At 40.9% G+C, this 27,333-nt stretch overlaps 1 protein-coding gene and 1 long non-coding RNA gene across 6 annotated transcripts in view; one reads left to right on the top strand and one right to left on the bottom strand.

Moving 5' to 3' along the window:
* The window catches only part of LOC146163462 (uncharacterized), a 35,772-nt gene extending 13,049 nt beyond the window's left edge, over window positions 1-22,723 (bottom strand). For all 4 annotated transcript variants that reach the window (XM_083381900.1, XM_083381902.1, XM_083381903.1 and 1 more), the window contains exons 1-8: window positions 22,593-22,723; window positions 22,092-22,164; window positions 21,392-21,453; window positions 17,799-17,883; window positions 17,219-17,302; window positions 15,722-15,784; window positions 14,877-14,927; window positions 14,503-14,545 (exon numbers count right to left, since the gene is read on the bottom strand). In XM_083381900.1, coding sequence (XP_083238026.1) covers window positions 14,503-14,545; window positions 14,877-14,927; window positions 15,722-15,784; window positions 17,219-17,302; window positions 17,799-17,883; window positions 21,392-21,453; window positions 22,092-22,164; window positions 22,593-22,648 — 517 coding nt within the window. In that variant the 5' untranslated portion in view covers window positions 22,649-22,723. The remainder of the gene's footprint in view (window positions 1-14,502; window positions 14,546-14,876; window positions 14,928-15,721; window positions 15,785-17,218; window positions 17,303-17,798; window positions 17,884-21,391; window positions 21,454-22,091; window positions 22,165-22,592) is intronic.
* Window positions 1,052-17,603, top strand: LOC146163463 (uncharacterized). Of its 2 annotated transcripts, none has more exons than XR_014494534.1 (5): window positions 1,052-1,204; window positions 5,976-6,124; window positions 9,270-9,331; window positions 13,406-13,524; window positions 17,195-17,603. It is a non-coding gene; the product is annotated as an uncharacterized LOC146163463 (long non-coding RNA). The 2 variants fall into 2 exon arrangements; XR_014494535.1 differs by lacking the exon at window positions 1,052-1,204 and adding an exon at window positions 1,650-1,781.
* Window positions 22,724-27,333: the final 4,610 nt, after the last annotated feature.

Below are 27,333 nucleotides of genomic sequence, written 5' to 3'. Positions count from 1 at the left end.
AGATCTGAAAAGATCCCGCTTGCTAAATTCCACAACTGAAATCAGTCAATATTTTAGGCGATTATGTGCTAAAATACTCTGCCTGGCATGCCGAATAGAAACAATGAATGAAATAAAAAGTTGCCTGTCTAAAAAGAGAAAAGTACAAACGTGCAGTTTCTCCTTCGCCGAGGTGTTATTGCGTTTAAGACGGGTGGCGTGGATTAATAAGCCCGCGAGATGGCTTGATAACAGTGCCACACTTTGAATGCGCCAATGCCCTTCTTTGCGAGCGCGCAAACGGGGTGAAATATTAATGAAGACGATGTATAGTACGAGACCAAGGGCGAAACCGAAGATTCTGCACCTATACCAACCCCACCCTATAGGCTGACAGAACTGTATATCACGCGCAACACTGCCATCTCATTTTGATAGTTGCTTGGTTGGGGTCGCGTACTATTGCATCCTTTCCATTGGCCGCCGCATGATAAGTTTGTGTTCACTTCAAAGATAATTTTAAGCCTTGGTTTGTGGGAAGTACTACAGATTGCCCTGAGCATGAAAACAAATTAAGTGGTGTAAAATAGGCACAAAATTGCGGGCAAAAGACGAGCTGGAGCATTTGACCACACTAACCGACTACATCTATCAACAATCTTCGTTTTTATCGCATAAAACCCCGGGGACAACAAACGACAGTTTTCATTCAAAGAAATCTTTCGTGTTACTGATGAAAGCCAGAAAGAGGAACAAATCCATAATAAAACTAAACGCGAAACGCGTTGTAATGTATTGTAGAACAGCAAAGACCCAGTGTTATATTAATTTGTTTCCACATTGATAAATCCCGAATCGTTTTAATAAAAACGGTCAAAATAATAAACCCATCATCTAGTTTTGTGTCCAATCACAGTTAAAATCGGTCAGACAGAGCTCAGGCGGCCGCAAGCCATGACACGACCACGGCCTGCCGTTCGTCTGTGTACGGCCGAGGAAAGAAAGGCTAAAGCGGGGCGAACGGCAACTGAGCAAATTGCGCGGCCGTCAACAGGCATTGGCTGGACGGCGTTCAGGCGATGCGCCGGCGTAGTGGGTTGGACAAAGTTTAGTTTATTTCTGCGGGATTTCGGCTTCGCAAGTGCCGCTAAAAATGGAATAACATGAGTCGGTTTTGAAACAGTGAATAAAAGGAATAAGGGATGTAAAGCGGAATTTTAACGCGGTAAGTAATTGAGAACAAGTGGATTGTGTTCAGAGCAGAATGGTTCATGATATTTTTCTCAGCCCTACGCTTAGATATACGAGCAATTTATCACTGTTTAAGTAAGAAAACAGGTTAAGTTGTACGTAGTTTGTCAAAGAGGTGATTGATCAGGTTATGTTATTGTATCACTTTAAGCCATAATACTTACACTGGTTTCGTTGCCAGTAAACTTTGTTTTGCCCATAAGGCTAGGGTTAGGCAAGCCTACACGTCGATACACGAGTAGGTAGTACATGCGGCGGCTGTGCTGATCTTAGATTACAGCCTGTACAACTGGTGTTATGGGCAAGGCTGGCGCGGTGTACCTTTGCCATGCGTCATTCGGATCTAATTTCAGCCCAAGTTAAATCTGCGCTAAGCACCAGGCGATTCTGTCTCAGTCCGATTTATCGAGGGAGTTTTACAAGTTTAAGAACCTGGAAATCAAGCAGGCTGAGCGCTGTGTGTCGAACTTAGCGAATAAGCGGTGTTAGTTTGTTGTGATGCAGTGCTATCAGTGCTGGGTTGGCCGAAATACATGTACACACTTGTGAATGTAAGTAACGCGAATTACAACTGTTTCGTCTGCGTTTAACGCGTTGCGGGTGGGACCAAAAGTAGAAAGGTCAGCTTGATTACAAGCTACACGGTCCTTTCGGGCAAAGTCCCTTTATTTAGGACCAGAAAAGGTACTTAACATCCCAAGTCCGGGCTAAAAGTGGTCATTTGCGGTATCGCAGGAAGCTATACATTTAAGGGCTAGAATGCAATTTCAAGGAAAAGTGGCGATTCGAAAGTCGTTCGTTCGGGCTAATGCGTGCGGCGGGGCCTTGCTGCTACCAATTATCTCGCTTGGCAATTTGTTTGTTTTGTAAGCGGAGTAGCGGTGGCGTAACACCGTAACGTCGAGGCTAAGCCGCCGCCCGTAGATGGCAGGGCGCGATTGCGGGGCTACAGGCTGCACCATGGATGCCAGAAAGCGTTTATTGAGTTGCCTGACGGTGGCTATTGATCGCAGCCTGCTGGCTTGCTTGGGCGGCTTAAACTGACACTCAGTAGCGCTTGTGTTTGCTGGGCATTTTGCGCGGAACGCCCATTTAATTAAATCGACGGTACACGAAAGGGGCCCAGGCCTACTGCTAAGTGTCCAGGCTGGGAAGTGTGTGTGTGATGCGCCGTCCGACCTGACATCTGTGCACACACGCGTGCGCGCCGTTGATGTCTCAGGCCGGGAAAGATGCTTGACGGCTCCGTGGTTGGCATTACGATTGGTTTATGGCAGGTTTATTGACGCGGAAACGGCGACTCGACGCTCGGCAAAGCGGTCATTAGGAGGCAATAAATGCCCGCTTTACGCGACCGCTTTGGCAATTAGAGCCTAAAGCGCAAACACCTTGCTTATGCGGTGCTTAGGCAGTTTGCCGGGCCGTTTCAAATGCTACATTTTGTCAAAAGCCATGGATACCGGTCTCGGAAAAGTGAGCTGGTTGATTTGGAAGTGGTCATGTGAGCAACTGGGCTTTAAAACAGCTTAGATTGGGCGGAAATAGCACGATAACTCCCAAAGTACAGCTAGGATATAAACCAAGCCTGGATTTTATTGTGTCAATGAAAAACTTGACAAAATACAGAAAAGCGGCAGGCTAATTTTAAGTATATACATATAAAAACTAGGCAAAAATTCAAGAAAATATGGCAAAACCCGTTGGTAATACGAGAAAGTGTTTGATGTTATAGTTGCCATGCAAAAAGGAAAACGGCACGAAATCAGGGTCAAAGGTAACCGCTTGCATTTGTAGTCGTCCTGCTTACCAAAAAGGTCGTGTTCGTGCGGTTCGTGCAGTGCATAGCTTTTAGGCCGAGGTGGACGAAGCGAGCTTGCGCTTGTAGCAATGTACGTGTACGGACAACCGCAACCTGGCAGTTCCAATTACATTATCGACTTCCGCAGTGGATCGTTTGCGGCACGAGCGGCTTGAAAGTCAAGAACGCGCTCTTCTGGCGACTGCTGTTGGTTGGTAATATCCCTTGGCGAACTCTGGCCTGAAGCGGTTATCATCGGCGGAATATAGATGCAAAAGCATTCACGAAAGGGTCGTTTTTCTAAGCCTTTTTACCTCGACGACATCGATACAATGGGTGACGGCTTAGCTTGTGGAATTGACGACCAAACGGGTTTGGTAACAACCCTTAGCGAACTCTGGCTTACGATCGACGGAATATATTATATATACCAAAAACAGTCACAGAAGGTTTGTTTTTAGTTAGCATTTTACCTCGACGATGTTGAGACAATGTAATGTGGTGGTCACACGGCTGTGCTTGTAAGGTAGACGATTTAACGCGGATTGGTAAAAACCCTTGGCGAACTCTGGCCTGAAGCGGTTAAGATGGGTGGAATATAGACACCAAAAACAGTCACAAAAGGCTCGTTTTCTGAGCTTATTTCTTTGGGGATCAAGTTAATGTGGTCAACACACGGCTGTGCTTGTGGGATAGACGACTTATCGCTGAGTCAAATCTACAAGTATCTCGCAAAAGAATGCGTAGAAAAGCAAAAAAACAAGTTAGACCGCGGTTTGCTTCAAGAAAACTATCGGCGCCATTGTTATTATTGTGTTACAGACACTTTTTAGCCTATTTTCCCCATTCAGTGGGCCGTTTTGTAAGGGCGTGTCGGTTAATCCGATACCCAATTGCATTCCAGTGTCTTCACGCTAAATATCTTTGCCGTGAAATGTGGCCCAAAACCACAGTCGTGACGTCATTTGGCGTAAAATATCGCCTTGTTGCAATGAAAAATTCCTTTTTTAAGAATAAATCGCATAAGTTTGGCGTAGGATTTTTTTTAAGCGGGAATCTTTGACGGCACCAGATATGAATTCCGATTAACGTTTAGTCTCGGATAACGTTATCTGAGAATATACAAACATCGCACTAGTCTTTTGGGCAACCAGAATATGGTGAGACGTTTTGGGCAACCAAAATTTTGTAAGACGTTTTGGGCGACCAGAATAAGGTGAGACACCGTAGAAGGCCGAATTGTTTCTTTAGGGCTGTTCCGGTTTTCGGGCTCTTGTGACGCCTCTCAAGTGCGCGAGAAGACGCCGGTTTCGCTGCACTTTCGCTTTCGGCAGCCTCGTGTTTAGCTTATAGCCGGTGCCGGGGTCTTTCAACTCGCCGCCGTCGCATAATTGGTCGAGCGGCGGAGGCAAACACACTCGAGCCGATCTTCGTCGCTTGTTGGTATTGCGAGCGGGCCCGAGGGTCATTAGCGGCGTTTGCCGATATACAAGAAGCTGGTACGGCTGAAGGCCCAATTGGGGAGACCAGGGGTGAATCGCTGGCGCTTTTTGCATGCACGCTGCGTCGCCTAATTGGCGTCAGCATCAAAGGGGGCGTCGATGTCGACACACTTTGGCCGATTTGCTTCGGTGTGTTCAGCTGGACAGGCACTTAGCGGATGAGATAACGTTAAGCGGCCACCTACCTCGATTAAACGCCGGACTACAGTATTTTACCGCCACTGGGTGTATTTCATTAAAATTTTGCCCAATTTAAATCAACTTTTAGTTTTGTAACCGACCGAATGTGTAATTGTTGAATCGCCAACAAAAAAGCATCCATTTAAGCGGCCACCTACCTCGGATAAGCGCCGGACTCCAGTATTTTACCAGCTCTGAGTGTACTTTACCAACAAATTGACCAATTTGAAATAATTTTTGTAACCAATTTTGAAATAGAGTTTTGTAACCAACCGAAATCCTAAGGGTAATTCTTGAATCGCCAACAATAAAAGCCTCCATTTTAGCGGCGGCAAACATCGCACTGCACGGTTTAACAGTATAACCAACTTATGACCGCCTAAATGCAGTCGGCTCCCAATGTCTGGTTTATTTCGGTTTAGCCGGTTTAAGCTCATTGAAGCTCTGCGTAAATTAGTCAGGTATTGTTTGTTTGTTTGTTTGCCAGAAGCGGCGTGTGTCAGGTGGGCGACAGGCGGACAGCTGTGACACGTCGCAGTGACTAATTACGCGGCCGCTACAAAAGGTTTGCGGAGATTTGAGGCTGAGATTGCGATGAGCTGTATCTATCGTTTGTTTTCGCAAGGCTTGACGCGATTTTTTTGTGATGCTAAAGATAGAGATTTGTTTAACATTCAAAAACGGCTGAAAATTTGTCAAAATAGGCGGCTTTGGCAAAGCTAAAGAACTTAAAAGAAAAAACGCTTACAAAACTCTATCTAGGAAAAGGAAAAGAACCTGAGAGGTTTATGCCCTTATGGGACCCAAAATTGTAAAAACTTTTCAAATTTCGGGTGGGACAAAAGTTTGAATTGTATTTGTCCAATTTCATAACATTTTTCAATTGAAAAGAAAATGCTGGGATATACAGTAAACCTTTGACAATAATTCGCAGCTAAGGTTCAAAGGCGGCAAACCATCTTTGTACCAAACGAAAACGGCAGATTGCAAGAAATATGGCTGAGCGAGATGTTGCCCGTATACACAGTAGAAAAGAAACTTACAGTTTTGGGGCTCTCGCCTGAAAACAACAGAAATTCCGCGTTGGCAGAGTGAAAAGTTTCGAGCGGCGCGTGTTTGCGTAGCTAATGAGCGGCTGAGCGGCGAGGCGGCCTTGTGTATTTTCGACGCGGAAAAAACAGGCGGAACACGGCAAAATACAGCGACTAGCGTTGCGCTATAGGCGGCTTTCACAGCGCTCTAATCGGATTATTGTTTGTTTGTAGAGGATGAGTCGTGCATGAACTCGCCCTGGCTAATGACTACCGCTGGTGCTGCTGCTGTTGCTGCTTCTGTGAACCGCTGGTGTAACCAACAAAGAGGATAGAATACATGTGAAGCGCCCAAGCATGCAGCCGTTGTTCTTGGCGAGCAGGTAAGAAGGCTAAAAACTCCGAAAAACTGGCGGACCCCATCTGCAATCCATACCTTTTGTGCATGATTTTAGCCAAATTTTTCTGAAAAAAACTCAAATTTTGTGGTACGTCCGCCAGCAGCTGTCAATGTCGCCATAATGGCGGGAAGCTACGACAGATTACGTCACTGGCGGGTTTTATGGTAAACATTGCCCGCCAATGTCTTAGCCAGAATGGGACTGGAATGCAGTGGGTCCCGATTAACTTTTGGTTCCCCTCTGGGACAGTTCTACCTTTAATCTTTAAGGCAAGTCGAAATTGGGGATCGGTTTATAACGAAGTTTTACAAGCGAACGAAATCATTAAAGTGGCGTTGCAATTGAATTAACTCGATTTCGTGTCGGTAATTGAAAACGCGGCTTCCCTTTGTACACAACAGCTGTTGCAACATTTTCGAATCAAACGTTGACGTCGTGAGTGATGTGCTGCCTAAACACGCCTGACTTTAGAGCGCGAGTTTAAAATCTTTTATTGGATCTTCGAGGGTTCAAATTGCGCCTATAGGTTTATGGTTGGAAGCGGATCACACTGGCAGACTCTACACCTCAAGGCGAAACGGCAGCGAAAATGAAACCGCAGCTATCTTGTCCTTAAATTAAAAATAGGTCCCGAGGCTTTCCTCTTTGCAAATCCGCAATGGTATACGCTGTCGGTTGAAATTAGGTTCGTCATTGGGAGATGTGAAGTCGCGGTTTAAGCGGACTAGAGGCGACTATCGACCGGCCAATCACTCTTGTCGTTTGCCACCGACGAAGCTTACGAAGCCATTCGCGCTGCTGTCTGTTGATGCCGATCCACGTCAAAGCAAGCTTGGCGAGCCCAGGTTAACGCAGATTGGCCGATCGCTCAAAGACAGGATCGCGATGGAGTGACGGATGGATGCGACTCGAAAGAGCATGGGAGGCTCGGGTATATAGGCGTAAGGGAAAAAGCGTTTTACCTTTAAGGAGCTTTTGGTAGTGAGCGTTCTTTTTTATCTAAATACAAAGTTGCGATTTTGAAACGGAGCAGTCTTACAAATCGATTTCAAGGAACGAAAAAGTTGTAGCCTATTAATACAATAATGTTGCCTCACCATTGGTTTATTTTCTGCAAACTTTTCTGGATACGAAATAGGAAGAGGTTTGTAAGTCTAGACTTGCCCCCGAAACTTAAAAATTGTCCATCGTTCACGTTTTGGGTCTTTATTATTAGTTGGCGCTTTTGGGTCGTTTTACAAAAGTACTTGGAGGGCGAAGTGTGCTTTGCACGGCGACGAAAGGCCTGTGCACCCGAAGGTATATTTAGTGAATAAACATTGCCTCTTGTTATTTCAGTACATTGTGGTCGGGCCTTATACAAGGGCTGTTGTTTTGCACTGAAATAACTCGATGCCAATCCAGTCGATATGCGTTTCTTGTTATTTTGATTAGTGGCAGATAAAGAGCTTTAAAACAATAAATGTCACATGTAAATCGTTAAGGGTTAGGTTTTATGATGGCGGAAATAGTTATGGCGCCAAACGCCGTTCAAATCGCGGACTTTCTTCTGTTAATCTTTGGCGAATTCGCAACAAAAACCAACTACGTTTCCTTCCCCTGGCAACAAAAGGCCACACCCGTCAAATAACGACGAAGAAAAATTCCCGAAAACTCGACTCTCATAAAGGCACAGGGTAAAGCGAGCTTAACAACAGCCGCCGTCATGACCAGCACAACGTAACGAGCACGGGCTTGCCAAACAACTTGTAAAAGCGCCCTTGTCGCACAATGGCGGCGGTAAAGTTTAAACGCGTTGCAAGGGTCAATATTGGGTTAGCTTAATGGCCGGGAAGCGGTGGCACACACGCACACACGAGCGCACATGCACGAGCGCGCGCGCACATGCAACGCGCGTGATTCAGCGTCGTTACGAGTGGCTTAATGTAATTTAATCGGCCGATCGTACGTGCCTAAGTATCGCTTTTGGCCTCGGCTGTCCTCATTTCTTACCAGACCGCGCACTACACATACACAAGCGAGGCAAACGAGGCAAGCGCGGCCCGATTTTAGAAATATATGACTCTCTTTGTTGGGCGTAATTTTTTAAGCTTTTTTTTTAGCCTAAACGGGTGCTGCGTAAGTGGCCAACAGATTCAACCGCAGTTTAGTTCAAAGTTTCAACGTTAAGAGGGAAAATGCTGTCTTGTTGGTCTTAAAATCTGACTCACACAAAAGCAAGGCAAACGCGGCCCGATTTTAGAAATATATGACTCTCTTTGTTGGGTGAAATATTTTCACAGTTTTTCCAGCCTAAACGGGTGATAAGTGGTCAACAGATTTAACCGCAGCTCAAGTAAATGTCTTAACATTAGTAGAGAAAATGCTTGGCCTGGTTGATCAGAAAATCTGGCTGGTTATTATATATAATGCCAGCTCCTTTTTATGACTCTATTGGAGTGCAATTTTTGCACCCTGCCGGTTCATGTGAAAGCGTGAAGTCGATTCCACTGCATAAAGAATGGTTGGGATCCGCCAAAAAATGAACAATGGGTGGCTTACTAAGCAGCCTCAAAATCTAGCTGGGTATTTACGCGCACGTGTGTGTAAGCAAAGGATTATCTATAGGACTCTTCGCTCAACTGTTTCCAGGCCGATTTCTTACGCAATTTTTCTTGTAAACTGACATGAATCAAACGTCGGGCTCAAAACAAAGGCAGCAAACAGGTCTTCATTGACTGTCCAGATTCCTTGCGAAGGCGCGTTTTTTGGTGCGTACGTGTAAGTGTGTGCGGCGCGAGGCTGTCATATAGCTCAAGTGCAAGCACTCGACTAAAGAATGGGGGGTGTCTTAGGCCCCGCGCGGTCAATGCCTGCGGAGATAAGGCTGTCAGGGTCACAACGCGGCCGCAACGGCGATCATTCATCGGGCTATTGTAACCGTGGGCTTTACGGCGGGAACAAGACGAGCCTGGGATTGCTTTATGTTCTCCATATCTCGGTATTGCCCGGCGAGCAAGGGATATTTTTTTTAGGCCGCCGCTTTTATTGCGCACGACCAGTTTTACTTTCGTTTTTTTGTCAATATAGGCTGTAGACTGCAGATTTGTTTTGGGAACACGATTCACAACTCTTTGCCTTTTTGTAGTATTTTCAACGAAGAGCAACGGTGGATGGATGGAAGACCGAAGGTGATGGATGCTACAAAAGGTTTGTCAACTTCCAAATATTCCTTATGCAGCCTATAGCGCAAACGAGAACATTTGGTGGATGTCATTGTACTGTTGGTGTGGATGTCATTGTACTGTGAGTCTTCAGCCACGGGGTTGTCAATTTGTTTTTTAGCGTATGTCAACAAATAACTAAAGATAGTCGGTGTTTGCATTAAAGATAAGCTGTTCGCCCTGATCTACTGGTTTGGCAGCGCCTGATATGGTTCAAAGATAGTGTAAAGCAGGGGTGTCCAACTCAATCATGCCGGCGTGCCAATTTTTATCTTATAACTTCTTCCCGTGCCAAAGTTTCGTAACCGAACCAATTCTTTTTAATCATAAAAGCGCCTTTTTACCAAAAATAAGAACGTTTATTTAAATTTGAAAAAAAACTGTCTAGTAGAAATGCGCATCACTACATCAAAGTGTCTTCTTCACACCAAGCTATATAATATTATGTGAATGCTAGCCTCCACTACAGTATAATGTTATAATATCAAAAGTAATTGTTGGTTGTCGTGATTGCCGCGATTGTTTTATATTGTGAACAAACAATGGCAATTGGCTGTATAACAAACTTAGTATTTTCTGACAATTTCCTGAATAACAAATTGAGCTTTTTTGGCAATTGGCTAAATAACAATTTTAGTATTTTTTGGGGAGGGCTTGCGTGCCATTTTTTATTAGGTCGCGTGCCACATTTCGCACGCGTGCAGCTTGTTGGACACCCCTGGTGTAAAGTTTACCGTTGAAAAGAGTCGTGTTATTGGTGCCCCGTGCGTTTCCCGCCCGGTACACTTTGAAACACCATGGGACAAGGGCCAAACGCAACAACGTCAGTAGGGATGAATAAGGTCAAGACTGCACTTGTACAGCTCCTTAAAATCGGTACGATCTCGACGAAGGTAGGACTTTTTAAATCGGCCATACTAGTCAACTGCTGCTGTAGACTTGGTTTAGGTGTAGGAACGTGGAAGTAAGGGCTCGGGTTTCCTAGGTTTGCCAACAAACATGTGGCATACGCACCTTTCAAGCGCGAACAACCTTCGTGGAATCGAACATTTAGATAAAAAAGCTCTATTCTACAACAGGTTTTTTGAGTTAGCTGAAGACTGAAAAGCAACCGCGCGTCAATACGGTTAAGCGTGAAAAAAACGCGAGATTGCGGTTCAGTGTTGAACGCACGGATTGCTTGGAGGCTGAACGAAACCAACGTTTGGGTAAATTCGTTTAAAAATTAATATATATCTGGGGATTTAAAAGAAAAATGAAAATACTAATATTCGAAATTAAACTGTAAAATTCCCAAACTTTTTTTCAACAAATTGGCAACTCTATTACTTTATTACTATTACAAAAGAAAATCAAATTTGCAAATTAATGTAAAACACTTAAATTTCATATGTTGGTTCCGTATTACAAAGTAATATACCCTATTGTTTTCTTATATGTTGTATGGTTGCGTGTGTTATGTAAAATATCGAATCGCGAGAAATTGCTGAGAACTTCAAACGTAAAGCAACCGGCAGTAAATGCAACTAAGGCAAGCTCTCCAGTACAAGGGGTGGGGTCTGGGGTTTGATTCGTCACGGAGATTCGGCGATTAGAGTCGACAGGCGACACGGCGTTGGTAATTGCGCGCGCACACCGCTGCCCAAGTTATGACAAGGCAGGCCCGACAGATGCAACACAGCTTTGCAATTAGGCGCGCGTCGTCAGACTTCGGCGGGAAAGGTCGTCTTCGTTTCCCGCGCCGAGAGTTCTTAGCCTTGGCGTTGTTTTGTCAAGCGCCCCCCGCTCGCAAAAACAAGGGTCGCGACGTAGGAAAACACGGCGCAAATTTGGCTGGATGTCGTGAGGCGCCTTGTGGCGGTGCTGGTAGTCAAAGTTTCTACCTGGCGAGTTGTTGCCGCTTCTCTGGTTGGGATGGGACACTTTTTGACTAAACTATTCAAGCGGTTTTGAGGTTTGTTGGCAGGGCACTACGCATTTTGAGCTTCGAAAGACACGTCTTGAAAAACTGATATGACTGAAAATTGACTCCTTCAACAAAACATTTACGTTTAGTCAAGGTACATTTTAAGCTGTTTTTCTAATAATGTCGTTGGTAGTTACGTCCAAGTTTTGTTCGCTTTGGATCTTGTTGTAAAGTGTCGCGGAAATAAGAATTTTTTTTCGAATTTTAAATTTAAACACGTAGCTTTCATCTAAGTAAAACCACACCGGATTTCATGACTGCTTAGCTGAACCAATAAGCTGTGCAATTTTGCTTAATCGCCGTATTTGGGGTTAAACTTGGCATACTACGAAAGCGTAATGGTATATTACACGGAAAAAGCAGAAGTCGCATCTCAAATTTCCACGCGACAATTTTTCGCCTATCACCGTTGACCGGTTTAAGTTAAGACTTCACGGTCCGTTAAAGTGCAAGGAAAAGCGCACTCGTCCCAAGTCCCCAAAGAATCACGCGCAGCAGCTCAACGCCCGATGTTCCCACGCTCCGGGCACTCTGACAGTGGCTGGCGAGCGCGTATAAATCATTTACGCTCGTTTTTGGCCTTTCGAACCCGATCCGTCGTCGAGGCCCCTTCACATGGCACTCCAAAAACTTTGGAGCTAAATTGAGCCTGGTGGCTTGACGAGTGAAAATGCGTGGCCCTTGTAAAAAAAAAGACGGCTTCGTATTTTAAAGCCCATTTTTTAATGACACGGCGTTGTCGAATTTTAACTGATTTGCAAAGTCTTCGCGGTCGATCTAATGACTGCTATTTTGAGTGACGGCTGGCAAAATTACCTTAACATGGGCTAAAACATATTGGAAAGTTAACGAGTTTAGAGCAAAAACTTCTACAGTCTAGTAGTTATAATAGGTGTGTTTATCGTGGCAAGATTTGCTTAACACGGGCTAAGACATATTAGAAAGTTTTTGAGTTTAAGCACACGGGAATTGACACCGAGATCCTAAAAAATACTTTACAACTTGAACGTAAGAGCCGCATCAAACAGGTTTAAGAGATGCATGCGGCTCGCGAGCCGCAGTTTGGGCACCTATGCTCTAGCACAAGTTTAATCAATCAGCTGCTGCTTCAAAGGAATACAATTTTTTGCCGTTACAGAGGTCGCCTAGATTGAAAAGGGCTCAAAAGACAGGTTAAAATACTGTAGAGGCAGTAGTCGTTTACCACAGCACAAACTGACCTACGGGCTACAGCACATAACCGTCGCCGGTGGCTTAAAAAACAGGGTTAAAAACGGGAAACAAAGCCGTTGAATTGGCGAAAAGGGGTCCGGTAATAAACCACCTAGCCTGGAACGATTGTCGACCGCGAAATGCCACCAGCGTCGCCGCCCGGCGTTTTTTTGCCTCGATCAAAAGCGAAAGCAAATGAGATGCGACGGCGGCCTCTTATTGAGACGGGAAGATTAACGGGCCGAGGACGATTGCGTTTGCGGTTGGTTTCATAATCGGACAGATCAATAACGAGTTAATTGACGGGCGTTCCTTGTCTCTTATTGTGCGTTTACAAGCCTAAAAGCGAATCGACGTTTGTCGGTCATGTTAAACGGTAGATGGTATATTAGTGGGCCTGAGTACGTATTTTTTGCAAAACTTCATTTTGCATTTGTTCTGTAAATCTAGTAAAAAAGCGACACAACTTAAAAAAAATCTGCAAATCATACAACACTCTTAACGACCAATTGTATTAAAATCTTAATAAGCTTTCGCGCAACCGTGCTTCATCCGGGCAAAGTTAAATTAGAATTGAAAACTAAAAAATTGACAGAAACGAAGTATAATGTTCTGCTTTTTTGTCATTTCGTCTTTGACTGATGATAAAGCACGGTTGTACGGTAATATTCTTACAATGCTGGCTGTTAAACTGTCTGACTTTGATATATTTAACAATAAGTTCCCCATAATTTTACAAATCGCATACTTACGCCTCTAAGCTCTGCACTCATATCTCAAGCCTAAACTAATGAAGTCCCAACAATCCAATCGCGAGTCATCAATCAGTCAGTGATCCATTGGACGGGCTAAGCAAACACAACTTTGTATTTGTGCGAACAGATAGAAGGCTTTACATCTTCGGCGATCAAGTCGGGCGACATGAATCGATCAAGCAAAACGACACAGAGTATTTCGACTGTCTTCAAAGTGGAATAGCATCAGCAAGCGTGTGGTAAAAGGTAATTTTATTTTGAGAAACTTGGTACGATTTTTTTGAAAGATGAATTTATGTTGAGAAATTTGTTTGGGGAAACTTTGTACGATTTTTTAAAAGGTGATTTGTTTTGAAAAACTTGCTACGATTTCTTTCAAGGTAATTTTGTTTTGAGAAACTTGGTACAATATTTTTAAAGGTTATTTTGTTTTGAGAAAGAAAAAAAAAAATCGATTTATCACAACCTTTTTTGGAAACCTCTTAAATTTTCAGATTAACACTTTAAAAAGTGACAAATCTCATCTTTCTTTCTATTTTTTTTTGTAACTGCCGACCCGCTTATAGGGCTATAATATGACAGCCCTTATAATGCAGAGCGGATAATTCGGCAAAGCCAAGCAAGATTAATGAAAAAATACTGTGGTCGGCTATCTTGCTTCTTTGTATCCGAAAGAAAGGAAATTAATAAACTCCCTTGTGAAAACTTTTCTGTCTAGTTTTACACCACGGAAAACTCTTAAGAATAAAACTCTTTGTCAATTAGGGGAACAAGCGAACCGTGTACACAAGAGAACATTTAACGAACAAACATGGTCTTGTATGCCATGTTGATTGGCCTTGCCCTTAAAGGCAGTCTTCCTACAAAAATTGCCCTCGTTGAATAACCATTCAGCTGCTATTAAGCAAATATTTGTTAGGTCAATCCTGCGGATTTAATGAGAAAAATCCTGCCAGCGATTTATTAAGACCTAAAACGTTACGACATAATCTCACCTAATTGAATAGTTCATGTTTTTTCAATTGATTTTTCGTGTTACACCACTGTTGATTGTAAAGCTTCTCATACTGAAAAGTTGATAGCTAACAATTGGACGGAAATTTGATAGCACTTTATTAACCACTATACTGAAAAAAAAGTTATTGCGGTAAAAATATGTTGTTTTAACTACTGATGTACAAAAATAAAGCACATCACTAGCAGACTGCTTTTAAACCAAATTACCTTGACGCTCCATTCCTGGCAACAAGGGTTGTGGACCTGGACCCTAAAAAGTAATTTGTTATTAAAACAGCAAACCTAAACAGGTGCCATCTAAATAGCAAGTCATAAGCAATGCGAAAAACAATAAATAAACCAAGCTATTGTGGGGCAACCCTGAAATTCTAAATATATAGTTTACGTTTACCATGGTAAATAAGAAACTGTTACACAATTGAAAGCCATTAAAAGGGCTAACCGAATGCGTGTAATGCATTTATGTCAACTGTTTTTTGGGCCAGTGCAATGCTAAAAGACCTTGGTATAGTAAACTACTGTATTATTTTGCTTTTTGAGAGCTGTTCATGTTATAATCCTAGCACACTCAGTTGACTTACTTGCATTCCTGGTCGTGGGCCACCAGGCGGGTATCTCGGTGACATGTAAGACTAAAAAAACAACAACATTATTAAAAATGCAAATATATTACGCCTATGTAATTTTTGTTCGGCGAAAGTGTTTTTTTTTTACTTTAACCAAATCTTACAACCAGGGCTGGGGAGCCACCGTAAAATAGCATTAGCTCCGGCTCCAGCTCCGGCTCCAGCTCCGGAGCCATCAGGCGATTATTAAATGGCTCCGGCTCCAGCTCCGGAGTCGTAAAACTCAATCCTTTGGCTCCGGCTACAGCTCCGGAGTAGTAAAACTCATATACTTTGGCTCCGGCTCCAGCTCCGGAGCCATCAAATACACACCCAATGACTCCGGCTCAAGCTCCGGTGCCACCAGTCACTTATCCAATGGCAAGTTTTAAAAATTGCTTTTGGCTACTAACGTTGGAGATGAAACAAAATATAATTTCTTAGCTTTAGCACCACAAATTGAAAAATGGCTCCAGCTCCACAAAAATAATAAAAAGGGCTCCGGCTCCAGAGAAAATGCTTAGCTCCGGGCTCCGGGCTCCAGCTCCGGCTCCCCAGCCCTGCTTACAACTGACCTTCCTTACCCCAAACAATGAACATACACGTTTTAAGTTTTGTTAAATTCAAACGCTGGATTACTAAAAAGGCTAAAACTGTCAAGCAGGTCGTGCGCATTTTGTGTGGTACAGCTCGACAGCGCCACCACTGAAATGAACATATCAAATTGGTTGACCGCTAGTTGGCACTATACACCCTTCATAGTGCAGGTCTACCATTTCACGCTTCCTTGCACATTAGATAAAAACCTTTTTAAGATTTACCTGCTGTCTCATCATGGGGTTGTTGGGGTTATGGTGGGGTGAGGGTGATGCAGCTGACCCCGGCTGCAAATAAAACAACAGTTTTTGATGTTTGTTGCAAAAAATGATGTCAAACTGGTTGTCGGCTGTCGGGTTCTAACTCGACATAATATTGTTTTATAAGTGAGTGGTAAAACAATAAAATAATTAAATGAGAACAACTTTCAACAAACTGTAAAAGTGACCAGTAGACCCAGTTCAGTAAAACTAATTGGCTATTAAAAGTTAATCAATTCTCTGTTTTTTGTTACAAATAATGTTTCATAAAACTGTTGAACTCTCCTGATTCACCTTTCATAAAAGAAAGAAAATTGAGCTTGTTAAAACGGAAAAATATGTCCTAAAGTTTTTTTTATCATATTTGCCTGTGCATAATTGCATTCTCACTCCTATCAAAGTCTCAGTCCAACTCTAATACTAATGAAGACTTGATAAAATGTTCAAAGGTAATTTTTTTTGATACATATTAAATGTACAGTTTGATAGCAGGTATGTTTAAAACTTGACCTCTCACCTTACAGTAAATCATTTTTTCCTGATCTGAAATGTTTTTCTGCTTCTTGTCAGAAATGGATAATCTTGTTGTCTTTTCACTGTCCTCATCAACATATTCTGCTGCTGCTGTATTGTAACATAATTCAACACAACTGCTGTTTAACTTTAACTTATCTAAACTGGAGAGAAAGTCACTAAATATCTATAAAGCAGGATCTGTGTAACAAAGCTAAACTCACAAATTTCAACCATCAGATATTTTCGTATTTGGGTTTCCTGACAAAATATATAGTAACTTAAACCCTTTATTTTTTGCTGTTCCTTATCCCTCATTGTTGTCTGAACAGAGTTATTTGACTTGCTACCAACCAAAATATTGTGATGCCAGGTTTTAACATGCTTCATGTCAATGGACATGCTACCCTGTAATCAGTGGCTAGCTTGCTAAACTGTGCTGCATTAAAAACCTCAGGCTAAGTGCTGCAATATAAATCAAGTATGCTATAAGCTGCATTCTTATTACTTTTAACAGCGTCCAGTGAGCATGTTAGTGCTATGCTGAACAGTGGATTTTCCTTTTAGCTTAAGTCATATCTTTAAACTAAACATATCAGCAAATTTTTATTATATAACTTAAAGAGAATGTAAACTGTTCAACTGAGGAAAACAACTTATGTGGGACATGGAAATTTAAAAGATTACATGAAAATCATTTACTACCAGTGCATCAGCAATCAGTTACAGTCTTAAATGCTACATTTATTCAAGATACCACTAATGTAATAGTTCTGGTTGGACCTGGCATTGTTTTGGAAACAAATGTGGGTTCTGAGAAACACAGATCTAAATAAAGATAATGAGACGCTCCATGTAAAACCACATGCAATTACACAATCCAGTATTTGGAACATAAATACATGATGTTGTTTTTCTTTGAAGGTGCAAAAAACCTGCAAAACTTACCGGAAAATATCCAGGAGGAACTCCCGGCTGACCCATGGCATCAGGGGGCATTGAGTTGAGGGGTGATGGGGCTGTTGCTGCGCTCTGCAAAAACATTTGTGTGTTTAACTTTTGCAAGCGTTATGTGTTTTACGTATATTGTTAAAACGTTATTAAGATACAATATGTAAGCCTTTTTTAAACTCGGAATAGCGCAGTTGTGCACACTTAACCTTTGCTGAGTTGCGCTTTTTAAGTCATATGTTTGCACATGTGATAGATTCGTTACAGCATTAATCAAAGTATTAATATTGCCATGAAAGCTTATACGGCTTATCAGCAGGACGCTTGGCCATCGTATTAAACTCGCAGCTCTGTACAAACAAGCATTAATAAACGTACGTGCTGTTTGGGATTTGTCTGTGTAACAAAAGGAGCACCAAAGACACAGTAACTAAATAGTTGAATGCAAAAAAACCTCAAATCCGAGTTCTACGAAAAATTCGGTTTAAAAAAATATCACGCCACTGGATCAGATTCTTTCATAGACTAAACAAAGATTAGCCAGTCAGCAAGCGGTTAGCGCGTTAGGGAGTATTACGTAGTCGTGGAAGGCCTTCGCTTCGGAGCTGTGTTCGCAGGTGTCCCTTCGTTCCGGCGACGCGCAGTACAAATCCCAGAAGACGCTGCAAAAAAAATATGAAAAGATACATTTTTAAATATATAGACCAAAATGATCGGTCTTTTGTAGCGGGTAATGCGTTCGTCGAACGGCGGGATTTTGTATGGGGTGTTTTTACCGCGAAATAGTATATTGAGCACAAGGTATTACACGTATAAAGGTGTTTTGAGTTATCGAAGCGGTTTCTCCAATTTCTTCAACCGCCACTTATAACAAAGCCTACTCTTGTGCTTACAGCAGAGAATAAGCATTTTAATTTACATATTTAAAAAAAAAGTTGCAGTTTCTTAAATTTCTTAGCGGTTACCAAAGCTATAATATCTTAAAAACAGCGAGTGATCGAAATATATGTAGAAGATGGGTGACAAATTGACCACAGCCCAACGCTCAAAATTTAAAAGTTAAATCGGCGTGCTTCACGACGCTGTATGTACAGTAAACGGTGCGCGCTTAAAACCTGGCAAGGCTTTCTTTCGCTTTCCTCGCGATCGGGCGCCGACAGCGACACGCTTCGCACAGGTGCTACGCTGGGGCGGCAAACAGGCAAGGTAGCGGCGGGTCGCCGTGGAATCGAAGCCAAAGAGAAACAAGGAATATGAAGGCGTCGGGTTGCGCGTGTGTGTGCGGCACGCGCGCTACGGCCTTGTCCCGAGTTGGACACATTTCGAGAGTGACAGCGGTCACGTGACCGGAGTGGCGGCCCTGTAGTTGCGCTCAAAGCGAAACGGCGAACTTGTTTATTTCGTCACAAGGCGTTTTGAACGTTTGACCAGTTGTGGTTAAGCTTAAGATGACCGCTGTTAAGCTTAAGGTTAACTCAGTGAATTTCAACTTTTTCTGAACGCGAACCTTTACTATAGTAGGATTTCACTGTCGCTGCGTTCCCAACAAAATTTCCTCTTTGAATGCTTTTCCAAATAAAATTAAAAAAAACGAAATAAAATATAAATGGCACCCAGCGCTAATCGCGCATTTTGCATTATAGGTCGACCCACTGCGGCAAATCAAGAATATACCTTGTGCAGTAACATTATTTTCCCAAGCCCACCTAACCCCATTTAATATTCGAAAGCTGGCCGCACACCACGCTAAAAAAAATTGGCGTACCACTAGTTGTTGAACCTACTTGTAACTTAACAATATAGTGATTTGTTGTAATTAACGTCTGCGAATGGCATTTTTTATCTGATGAACGTTACTTGAATAAAGAGAAAAACGGTAAAGCTAAAAATCGCGCTCAAATTGGTGCAAGGGCGCGCGATAATGTTAGCGTCGTGTAATAGTTGCGTGGTGGCACTGGCTGTTTTTGTACCGGTTTAAATTTCGCGCGCTAATTGATTTGGTGTGTCAAAAGCGGCTAATTGACGACTGACCAGTCTCGCGTCCAGCGGAAGCCTCGTGAGATAATCGTAAAAATAACAAAGTTGGAGTCAATGCGTGTTTTTTTAAATATGTAATTGAAAATGAAATAGCATTCGCAGAGTACGACGACATATATCTTTCGAGCTTATCGATCGGGTATTGTTGGTGCTGGATTTTTTTAGACGGTAACACGTGACCTGAGAGCCGCTAATCGACATTTACACCTGCCATGTACGTCACAATTTACTATTTACAAAAAAATCGAAGTACGCTTGGACAACGCGATGGGTAAAAGACAACCGAAACGGCGTATTAAGAAAGCAAATTACTTGTGCCACTATTTTAATTGTTTAAAACAAGCAAACCACCAAGAATGAAACAACAAGCCAGTTTATAAGACCACTCTCGCAAAAAGCAGGCTCTCTTTTTTTTCGGATGGTTTTCATACCATTTCGCACCGCCAAAGACAAAACAACCGTGAACAAAATGGGAGTCGCAAGCCAAAAAATGGGTTGAAAACGGTAAAAAAACGTATATGGGGTTGTATTTGGGAGTTCGAGGCTTTCAAAAGTTGCAATGTAAACTGCTGGGAGAATAGCACAGCAATGGCAAGGACGTTCGATAGACCTTGTGGCATTCTCACTCTCTAACAAACCAACAGCAGCTAGCTAAAGTAGCAGCAGTGGCGGAGACTGTATCGACGCTGACGCGCCAGGCAATCGTTACGGGCGAGTTTGCGAAGTGAGAGAGAGAAAAAAGAGAAAAAGGGAGCGCTATGGAAGGCGCGACTTTGGCACGCGCATCGCACCGACGCACACACACGCACGACGCCCCATGGAAAAGAGCTACAGCTAACTGCCTTCGACAGTCGTGCACTTTCTCCGAGCATTCTCTTTCTTTTTCTACGTATTCCGCCACTACGCATCACGAACGCTTCTGCAAATTGGGGTTGGCGGCGGCGTCAATGGCCTTTTGCGATGATTGGGCATGTTGTGGGTGGGGGTAGGGGGATTTGGGGTGCCACAATTACGACGCTAGGTCGACGTCGTTTGACAGAACGCGCGTATGTGTGCGAGGCGCGTTGGATCAACGAGAGAGCGGCGCGAGAATTGATCCGGTGTTTCACACCAACAAGGCAAGGAAACAAGCCGTGGTCGCCCGGACTTCAACAATAAGCATAATACAGCGCTGTAAGGGCGCGCACCGAGCCAGCTTTTTATGAGGGGCTCCGTCGAACCTCAAATGTATTTTGGGATCGTATAGCCAACTAGTCCAGATTGGGGCAAAAATTGATTATTGAACAATGGTTTTAATGTGCTTTTAGGAATTTCAGAAGGCCAATATGAAAAAAGCTTGCACGAAAAATGATTTTCGTCACAAAAAAAGCTATTTTTGTTCAACAGTTTGCGCATAGATAATCGTAACAAGCAAAGTTTATATTCAAAGTAGGCCAAAGTTACAAAAATATAACCTCTAAAACTGTCGTTTCTTCGTATGCCATAACCCTTAATGAGATCATAGAAGACGCGATTTTTCTAGTCTAAAGTTTCTATTTTAAGGCGACCAAGTTAACTATAGAAATACCAAGCGCGTCTTAAAAAGAAACAGTGATGATAATGATGCCAGTCTCAACATAGCCCCAGGCTTTGTGTGCAGCACCTTGCAAGTAAGAAGACCACATTCAGACAGAAATAGGATCAATAGGACTATGCTGCATTTACCTGAAACATTTTCGAGAGAGTGACTACTCTGCCAAAAATATTTATTTACATTTGACAAATGTAGTCAAAATGGTCTTAATACAATAACCAATGAACTTGCTAAAGTTTAGTAAAAGCTCAAAAACCAGTAAAAGTAAAGATTATATAGATGCATGGAAGAAAAACTGCTAGAATGATGTCACGCCTTCAAGCAAAGAATATTCAAATCAAGCACAAGTCACTACAATATTTAAATAAACGCAAACTTGCAGTCATTCATAAAAAAATTGTGTTACTTAACAAAAATAATTAACAGAAATGGGACAACATTATGCCAAAAATGCTGTAAGTGACCATCTTATTTTAGCGGGCAAATCAAAAATACTTAAAAATAGAAACCATGAAAAACACACATTGAAAGACAAAAAAAAAATAGAAATATAAACTTACCACCACCATGAATGCAAAAATCCTGGTGACTCGCCTAACGATATATTCTTTTCCCAGCCAATCTGGAAAGAACAATATAAAAGTAGAAACTTACATTGCACCATATTTAAAATTTATATATGTGTCAGATTGCTGGCAAATAAATTTATAATCATGGTGACATATTAACACAATGTGGAATAATATTTTTTTTTTTAATAACATGGTCAACAAAAAAGCATCCAGTAGAAAATGATGTCTATTAGGTCTGGGAAAAATAGACTTACTTTAAGGATTTTTTTAAATACACTTTTATAGTGGGCTGGTATGTTTTAATATATAACCTAAACCAAGATTTTATTTCTAATCATGTTGCCTAATTGTTAAAGGTTTAAAATTATTTAGGTCATGGATCATTGATAACAACTCTATGTGCCTCAACCAATGATTTCAAAAGTTGGGTAGGAGAACCTTTTACAACTTTACTAGTAAATATTTGAATTGATTAAAGCGAAGCAAGTCTGCCAACCCGATTTAATCTTTCAATTTTTATTTTATCATTTTACACAGGTTGAGCATCTTATTCTTTAAGTTTTTTGTACACTAGAGCGCAATGGATCAGTGAAAAAGCGACCTTAGTGCAAAAAAACATTTGGGAACTTATTAAATAGAACCAAAGTTATATTCGGCTGTAGTCACTAAACAACAAAGCTTCACTTACTTCTTGCAGGAATGTGTGGGCTGCCTTTCCTGCACCGACATGCAGCAAATATTCATAAACATACATGGCAAGTCTGCAAACAAAATTGCCAGATTAGTGGTTAAAGTTCGGCCATTATTGGAGTTAATTTTTTGGCAAATTGGATGTTTCACAAATTTTACATTTATATATATTTTTAGTTGAAATAAGTTAACAATAAATTATTTGTTTCCTGGCTGTATATATATAGTCGACATCTGTTATTCTCAACTGCTAGTGATATACCTTGAGATTTTACTTTTTTGTAAATTCTTTCAAAGTAAGAAGCCTCTTTACTCGTAACAAAATTAAACAGTGTATAAGTTTTCTTATGGAAATTGAATACATGAAAATAACAAAACATTACACTTTTTATAATAAGGCTACGGTAAAATAGTATATTTTGTTCAAATAGAAAACCTATCCAGCCATTCAGATTCTGTCATATCATCACTTATAGAGCCTATTTTGCATGCAACTTACTTCTCCCGAGCTTGTGCATCGGAAGGCACATTACTGCTCTTTCCCTTGCCGTACATTCTACAAGAGTCAAATGTACAAAGGTCCGGCAACAGACCAAGTTCTTAGTTGTCTCTTACAAAAACAGATAATCTGGAGTACACAAGAAACTATTAGGCATTATTTTAAACAAAAATTAGGCAAGCTTTTTTAACCAAATACTACAATTCGGATTTACTTTTATTCTGGACAAAGCCAACGTTAACATTGCTTTTAAATTTAATAGTGGCAAGGTTAAGCAGCACGCTAACATTTTTGGTATTTCTTTGAAACTAAGGCCACCAGTTTGAATTTCATGGCACTTTTTTTCCTAAAAATCTTGGAAATGCAGCACCAAATTATTGAGGTTTGCAATTACTGTTTTACAAACATTTTAAGGTTTGGAATCCTACCAAACATAAACCCTTGGTTTATTCCAGTAAAAATTTCCAAAGCATATAGATGCAGTTTAGTTATTCAGGTGGACAAACACACCTCTGAGAAAATCTGGCGCTGGTCTGGAATCCTACCACATATACTTTTAAACAAACGAAACGAGTTGTCAAAGTTGAAATTGCAAAGAAGGCATACATATGTAAGAATAAATATAATAATAATACTTGACCCAACCAAACCCAAAGCCCACTAGCACAGTAACCCAAAATATTTGTAACCCCCTGACGAAAATGTGGCAGGATTCTAGACCAGTACCGAAAATTTTGCTATTTACCTGCTACAGAATGCAGACTTCTTTGGGCTGGTCTACAAATACTAGCACAGCGTATATTAATTGGGTTAGTGAGCAGGTTAACGTTTGGGTGTGGGTGAGTCAAGTATTATCAAAATAATAATGCTTGACACACCCAAAATCAGACGCTATATGCTAACCCAAATAATATGTGTTGATTTAATAATTGTTTAAACGCTGTGGCAAGATTCTAGACCAATTCTAGACCAACAAATCATAATATGCTTGATTTTAAAATCCATACTTTTGTTTAATGATTTAACTGACTATACTTTATCTAAGTGTGTTATTCCAAATTTAATGACTGTTTAAAGTGATTACTGTACGTTTTATGATGGAGAAGCATTGACCCATTTTCACAACCAAGATGCCAAATAAAGACCCATATTAACATACGAGATTACCAAATATAATAGGTTACGTCAAAAGTTTTAAAAATTTAAAAGTCCTGCTGCCTAAAATTATACAGACTGGCTATCCTGACAAGATTTACGCTATAAATATACTATATGGTTATGTAAATATCTCAAAAAACACAACAGCACTATTACTTAGATAGTGTAATGTTAATAAAGTTGCATCGAATTCAGGATTTTATGCAACAAATTGTTTATTTCTTGCACTTGGTGCACAATCAACTAAACTTTATAAAGAAACTATTACGTCACAAGCGATGTTGACAGTTTCATTGCACAGTAGCGCCACTAGTGATTAAAATTTAATAAAATATTCAAAATAAAATCATAGAAATCATTTTTTAAGTGCTACTGTAATCGAAGTTCCATTCTCGATAAATGATTGTACAATATAGATCAAAGTTTCCCAACGTGGACGGTCCTTGTGGGCTTTTAAGACTTCGAGGGGTTGTTTTGAATTTTTTCTTGATTTTTGGGGCGCCAAATCCACAGGAGAAGGCATTTTCAAAATTTTGACGTTTAAAAAAAACATAGCGTATAAACTACAGTTTTATGCTTACAATCTGGCAACCATACACTAAGAGGCCAAAGGCCCATTTTTCTAGTGAAACGTAGCCTAGGCTACTTTGTAACAATCAAGAGCCACACAGTAGGCTGCACGAGTGCTCGGTGTGCACGGTGCACCCTAGGGTGCAACAAGATACGCATGGGGTGCACCAGTACGAAACTGTATACAAGGGTGCATTACAAACTTTTACTTAACCATCAATATTTGACATTCAGGATATTAGAAAAAATATGTGGTTTCACCTGATGTATAATGAACCCCTGTATTTTTTTTTAATGTTTATGCGGCATCTCCGCTCGGTTTAATTGACATGATGAAATTGATATGCATAATGATTTTGCATATCGCTTTTTACCTCAGTTTACCTTTTGAGTTTGTTACAACAACTTTAAGGGTTCACCAAACCAAAAATGGTTGAAGAGCACTGGGCTACACATCCAATTGGCGATGGCTTAGCTAAGTTGTAGGGCGCTGTGTCCATTATAAGACCTACATAAAAAGCTGCATGTGGCGCTCGCGAGTCACGTGTGTTCAGGCCTGCGGCCTGGTACAAGTATTTGGTGGGTGGTGGCGAGACGACAGCAATATGATTTAACAAACGCTAAAAACGGCTTACTGCAGCTCATTTATATCGAAGGGTTGGTTTGTTTCTGGCAGTGACAAGTAAGACTTGAGATTAAATGTAAACTTCCTGATTACTGTTAAAAAATCAAAGATAAGACTGTAAAACAAGGTTGCGGAGTCGAGTCGGACTCAGGATTCGAAAGGGTCGATTTATTTCGCTGGAGTCCGACTCAGGACTCGAGTAAGTTTGCTTTCCGAGTACGAGTCCGACGTGCTCATTGGCAGTAACAAATTATTTGAAACATATAAGCCCGCAAAGTACAAATTGTAATGGTGAAATATCATATGGTGGTATATATTTCCAACCCCCGTATGGTTTGCCACGGATGAGTTATAGGCCTACGACCCCGTCTTAGGGTGGATTTCTGTATATTCACCCTTTTTGGTTACTTAAATAGATGTAATACATGTAGCCTAGTACATTTGGTGGCGGACTAAGGACCTGATGGAAAATCCTATTTTTGCCATCGTTAGACTAAAAAAATTTTTACCCAGATTGAATCTGAAAAAAAGTCGTGTTTTCGCTAACAAGTTTCGGATCGTTCCGGTGTACTTTAATGTAAGCAAATCGTATTTCTTTTAGATTTTAGAGTAATTTTTCATCATAATAAGAGGTTAGAGTTGAAAATAGATCAGTTATATTTGATTTTTTCTACATTAACGTGGGGCTGTTTCTTCAGTAGAGACACTGCGTTAGTAAATTCATGCATGATAAGGTATAGGTCCCGGTATGGCAGGAGGTTGTGAATTCGATCCTCACGATTGGCTAGTTTTTTTTAGCCTTGGTTTGCTTGCTCTATACTCCGGATTAGGCTGTCTAATTTTGCACGCCATTGCAACACCTGGCGTATGTTAAGGTAGCTATAATGACTTGTTATAATACTGAAATTAAGTAATGCAATGATTTTACTCACCAACCTACCTAATCACTTCACAACAGAACTAATGTCTGTCACGACCTGAAAAATTTAGCCAGGCTTGTTGGGTAACAGAGTAAGCGGATTTGGGACTAAAAGTAAAAAATGTATGAGATACCTAACTTTATTGTTATCGATATGGGATTTATGTGAGCTTCGCATAACCGGGAAGCCTATTAATACCTGTTGTGAATTTTGGCCAACATAAGTGGCCGTGAGGAACGGTTTTTTTTTCAGGCCGTGAGGAACTAGAGACTCACTTAATCAACAAACATTTGTTAGGCTATTTTGTATGAAAAATGGCTTAAAAATTTAAAATAAAGTAGATGCAGCACACATGACATCAAATTAATAAAATAGTGCATTTAGTCTTCACACAATTATATCAATTACTTATCTAAAGTTCAAAACAATGTGGTAAAAAGCCATTTTTCGTACAAAACAGCCTAACAAATGTTGTTGAAATGTGACATTTGTACCATGACTACTCACTTTTTCACTGCAAAACAGGTTTATTTATGGCTATTCAATTGCAAAGCAATGCAAAAAAAGATGCAAAAAAAAATTTTTTTAGGGGAAGGACAATTTATTTTTTCAAAAATTTTAGCCCAAATCTGAATTTTCAAATTGACGTAGCACGGTCAATACTGAAATAAAAGTGCTCACATTTGGTTTGTGGAGTTTTTAGATGCAACCTAACAATTCCAGGGGGTCCCCACTGAAATTTGACAAAAAAGTGTTTTTTTGAACAACCAGTCCACAAAGATTTTGCCTATTATTAATACTCACTATGTGGAATAAGGTATCTTTAGTTGAGACAAATCCTGCAGTTCGAAATATTGCAAAGTAGAGCTAGTCTTATATCTACAAAACTAAACAAGACAACCCCCTTCTCTTCATAGAATTTATTTCGCTTGAATTAGTGACTGTACAAAAAGTGTAAATCGTACAAATATATTACTCACATAATGCAATACGAATAATGAGCGTATATAAGCCATGGCTTCATATCTATATGTCCAAACAACTTGATAAAGAATCTTGGACGAAAAAAAACTTTTTGCATAATCCGCGGGCCATGCAAATCGCCAAACAAATACTCTAAATAAGCCAATAGTATATATATGGTGTATACATTGCTAAGTATCGAGAAAAATAGTGAAGGCTTTTCCCCACACATCAAAATCGAAAAAAGGCTAAAATGATATATAATTTGGTTGTTACGTTTAACGGGGTATTGAACAACGATAATGGAAATCTATAAAAAAAACTATAAGCTGTAAAGATCGTTTCAGTAACAATGAACAGCAAAGAAATTAAAACTACTTGAAACAAGAAAAAAACATTAAAGTTACAATTATATTTATATATAGTTTTTAAACTTGTACAATTTCCTACAACTTCGCATTTACTTTTGTCAGGTATGCCTTATCTATATTCTAGATTAAACCCA

The sequence above is a fragment of the Ascidiella aspersa genome, chromosome 2 (assembly GCF_963924565.1).
Source record: "Ascidiella aspersa chromosome 2, kaAscAspe10.2, whole genome shotgun sequence".
NCBI classification, from domain to species: Eukaryota; Metazoa; Chordata; class Ascidiacea; order Phlebobranchia; family Ascidiidae; genus Ascidiella; species Ascidiella aspersa.
This window is presented reverse-complemented; position numbering and strand designations above follow the sequence as displayed.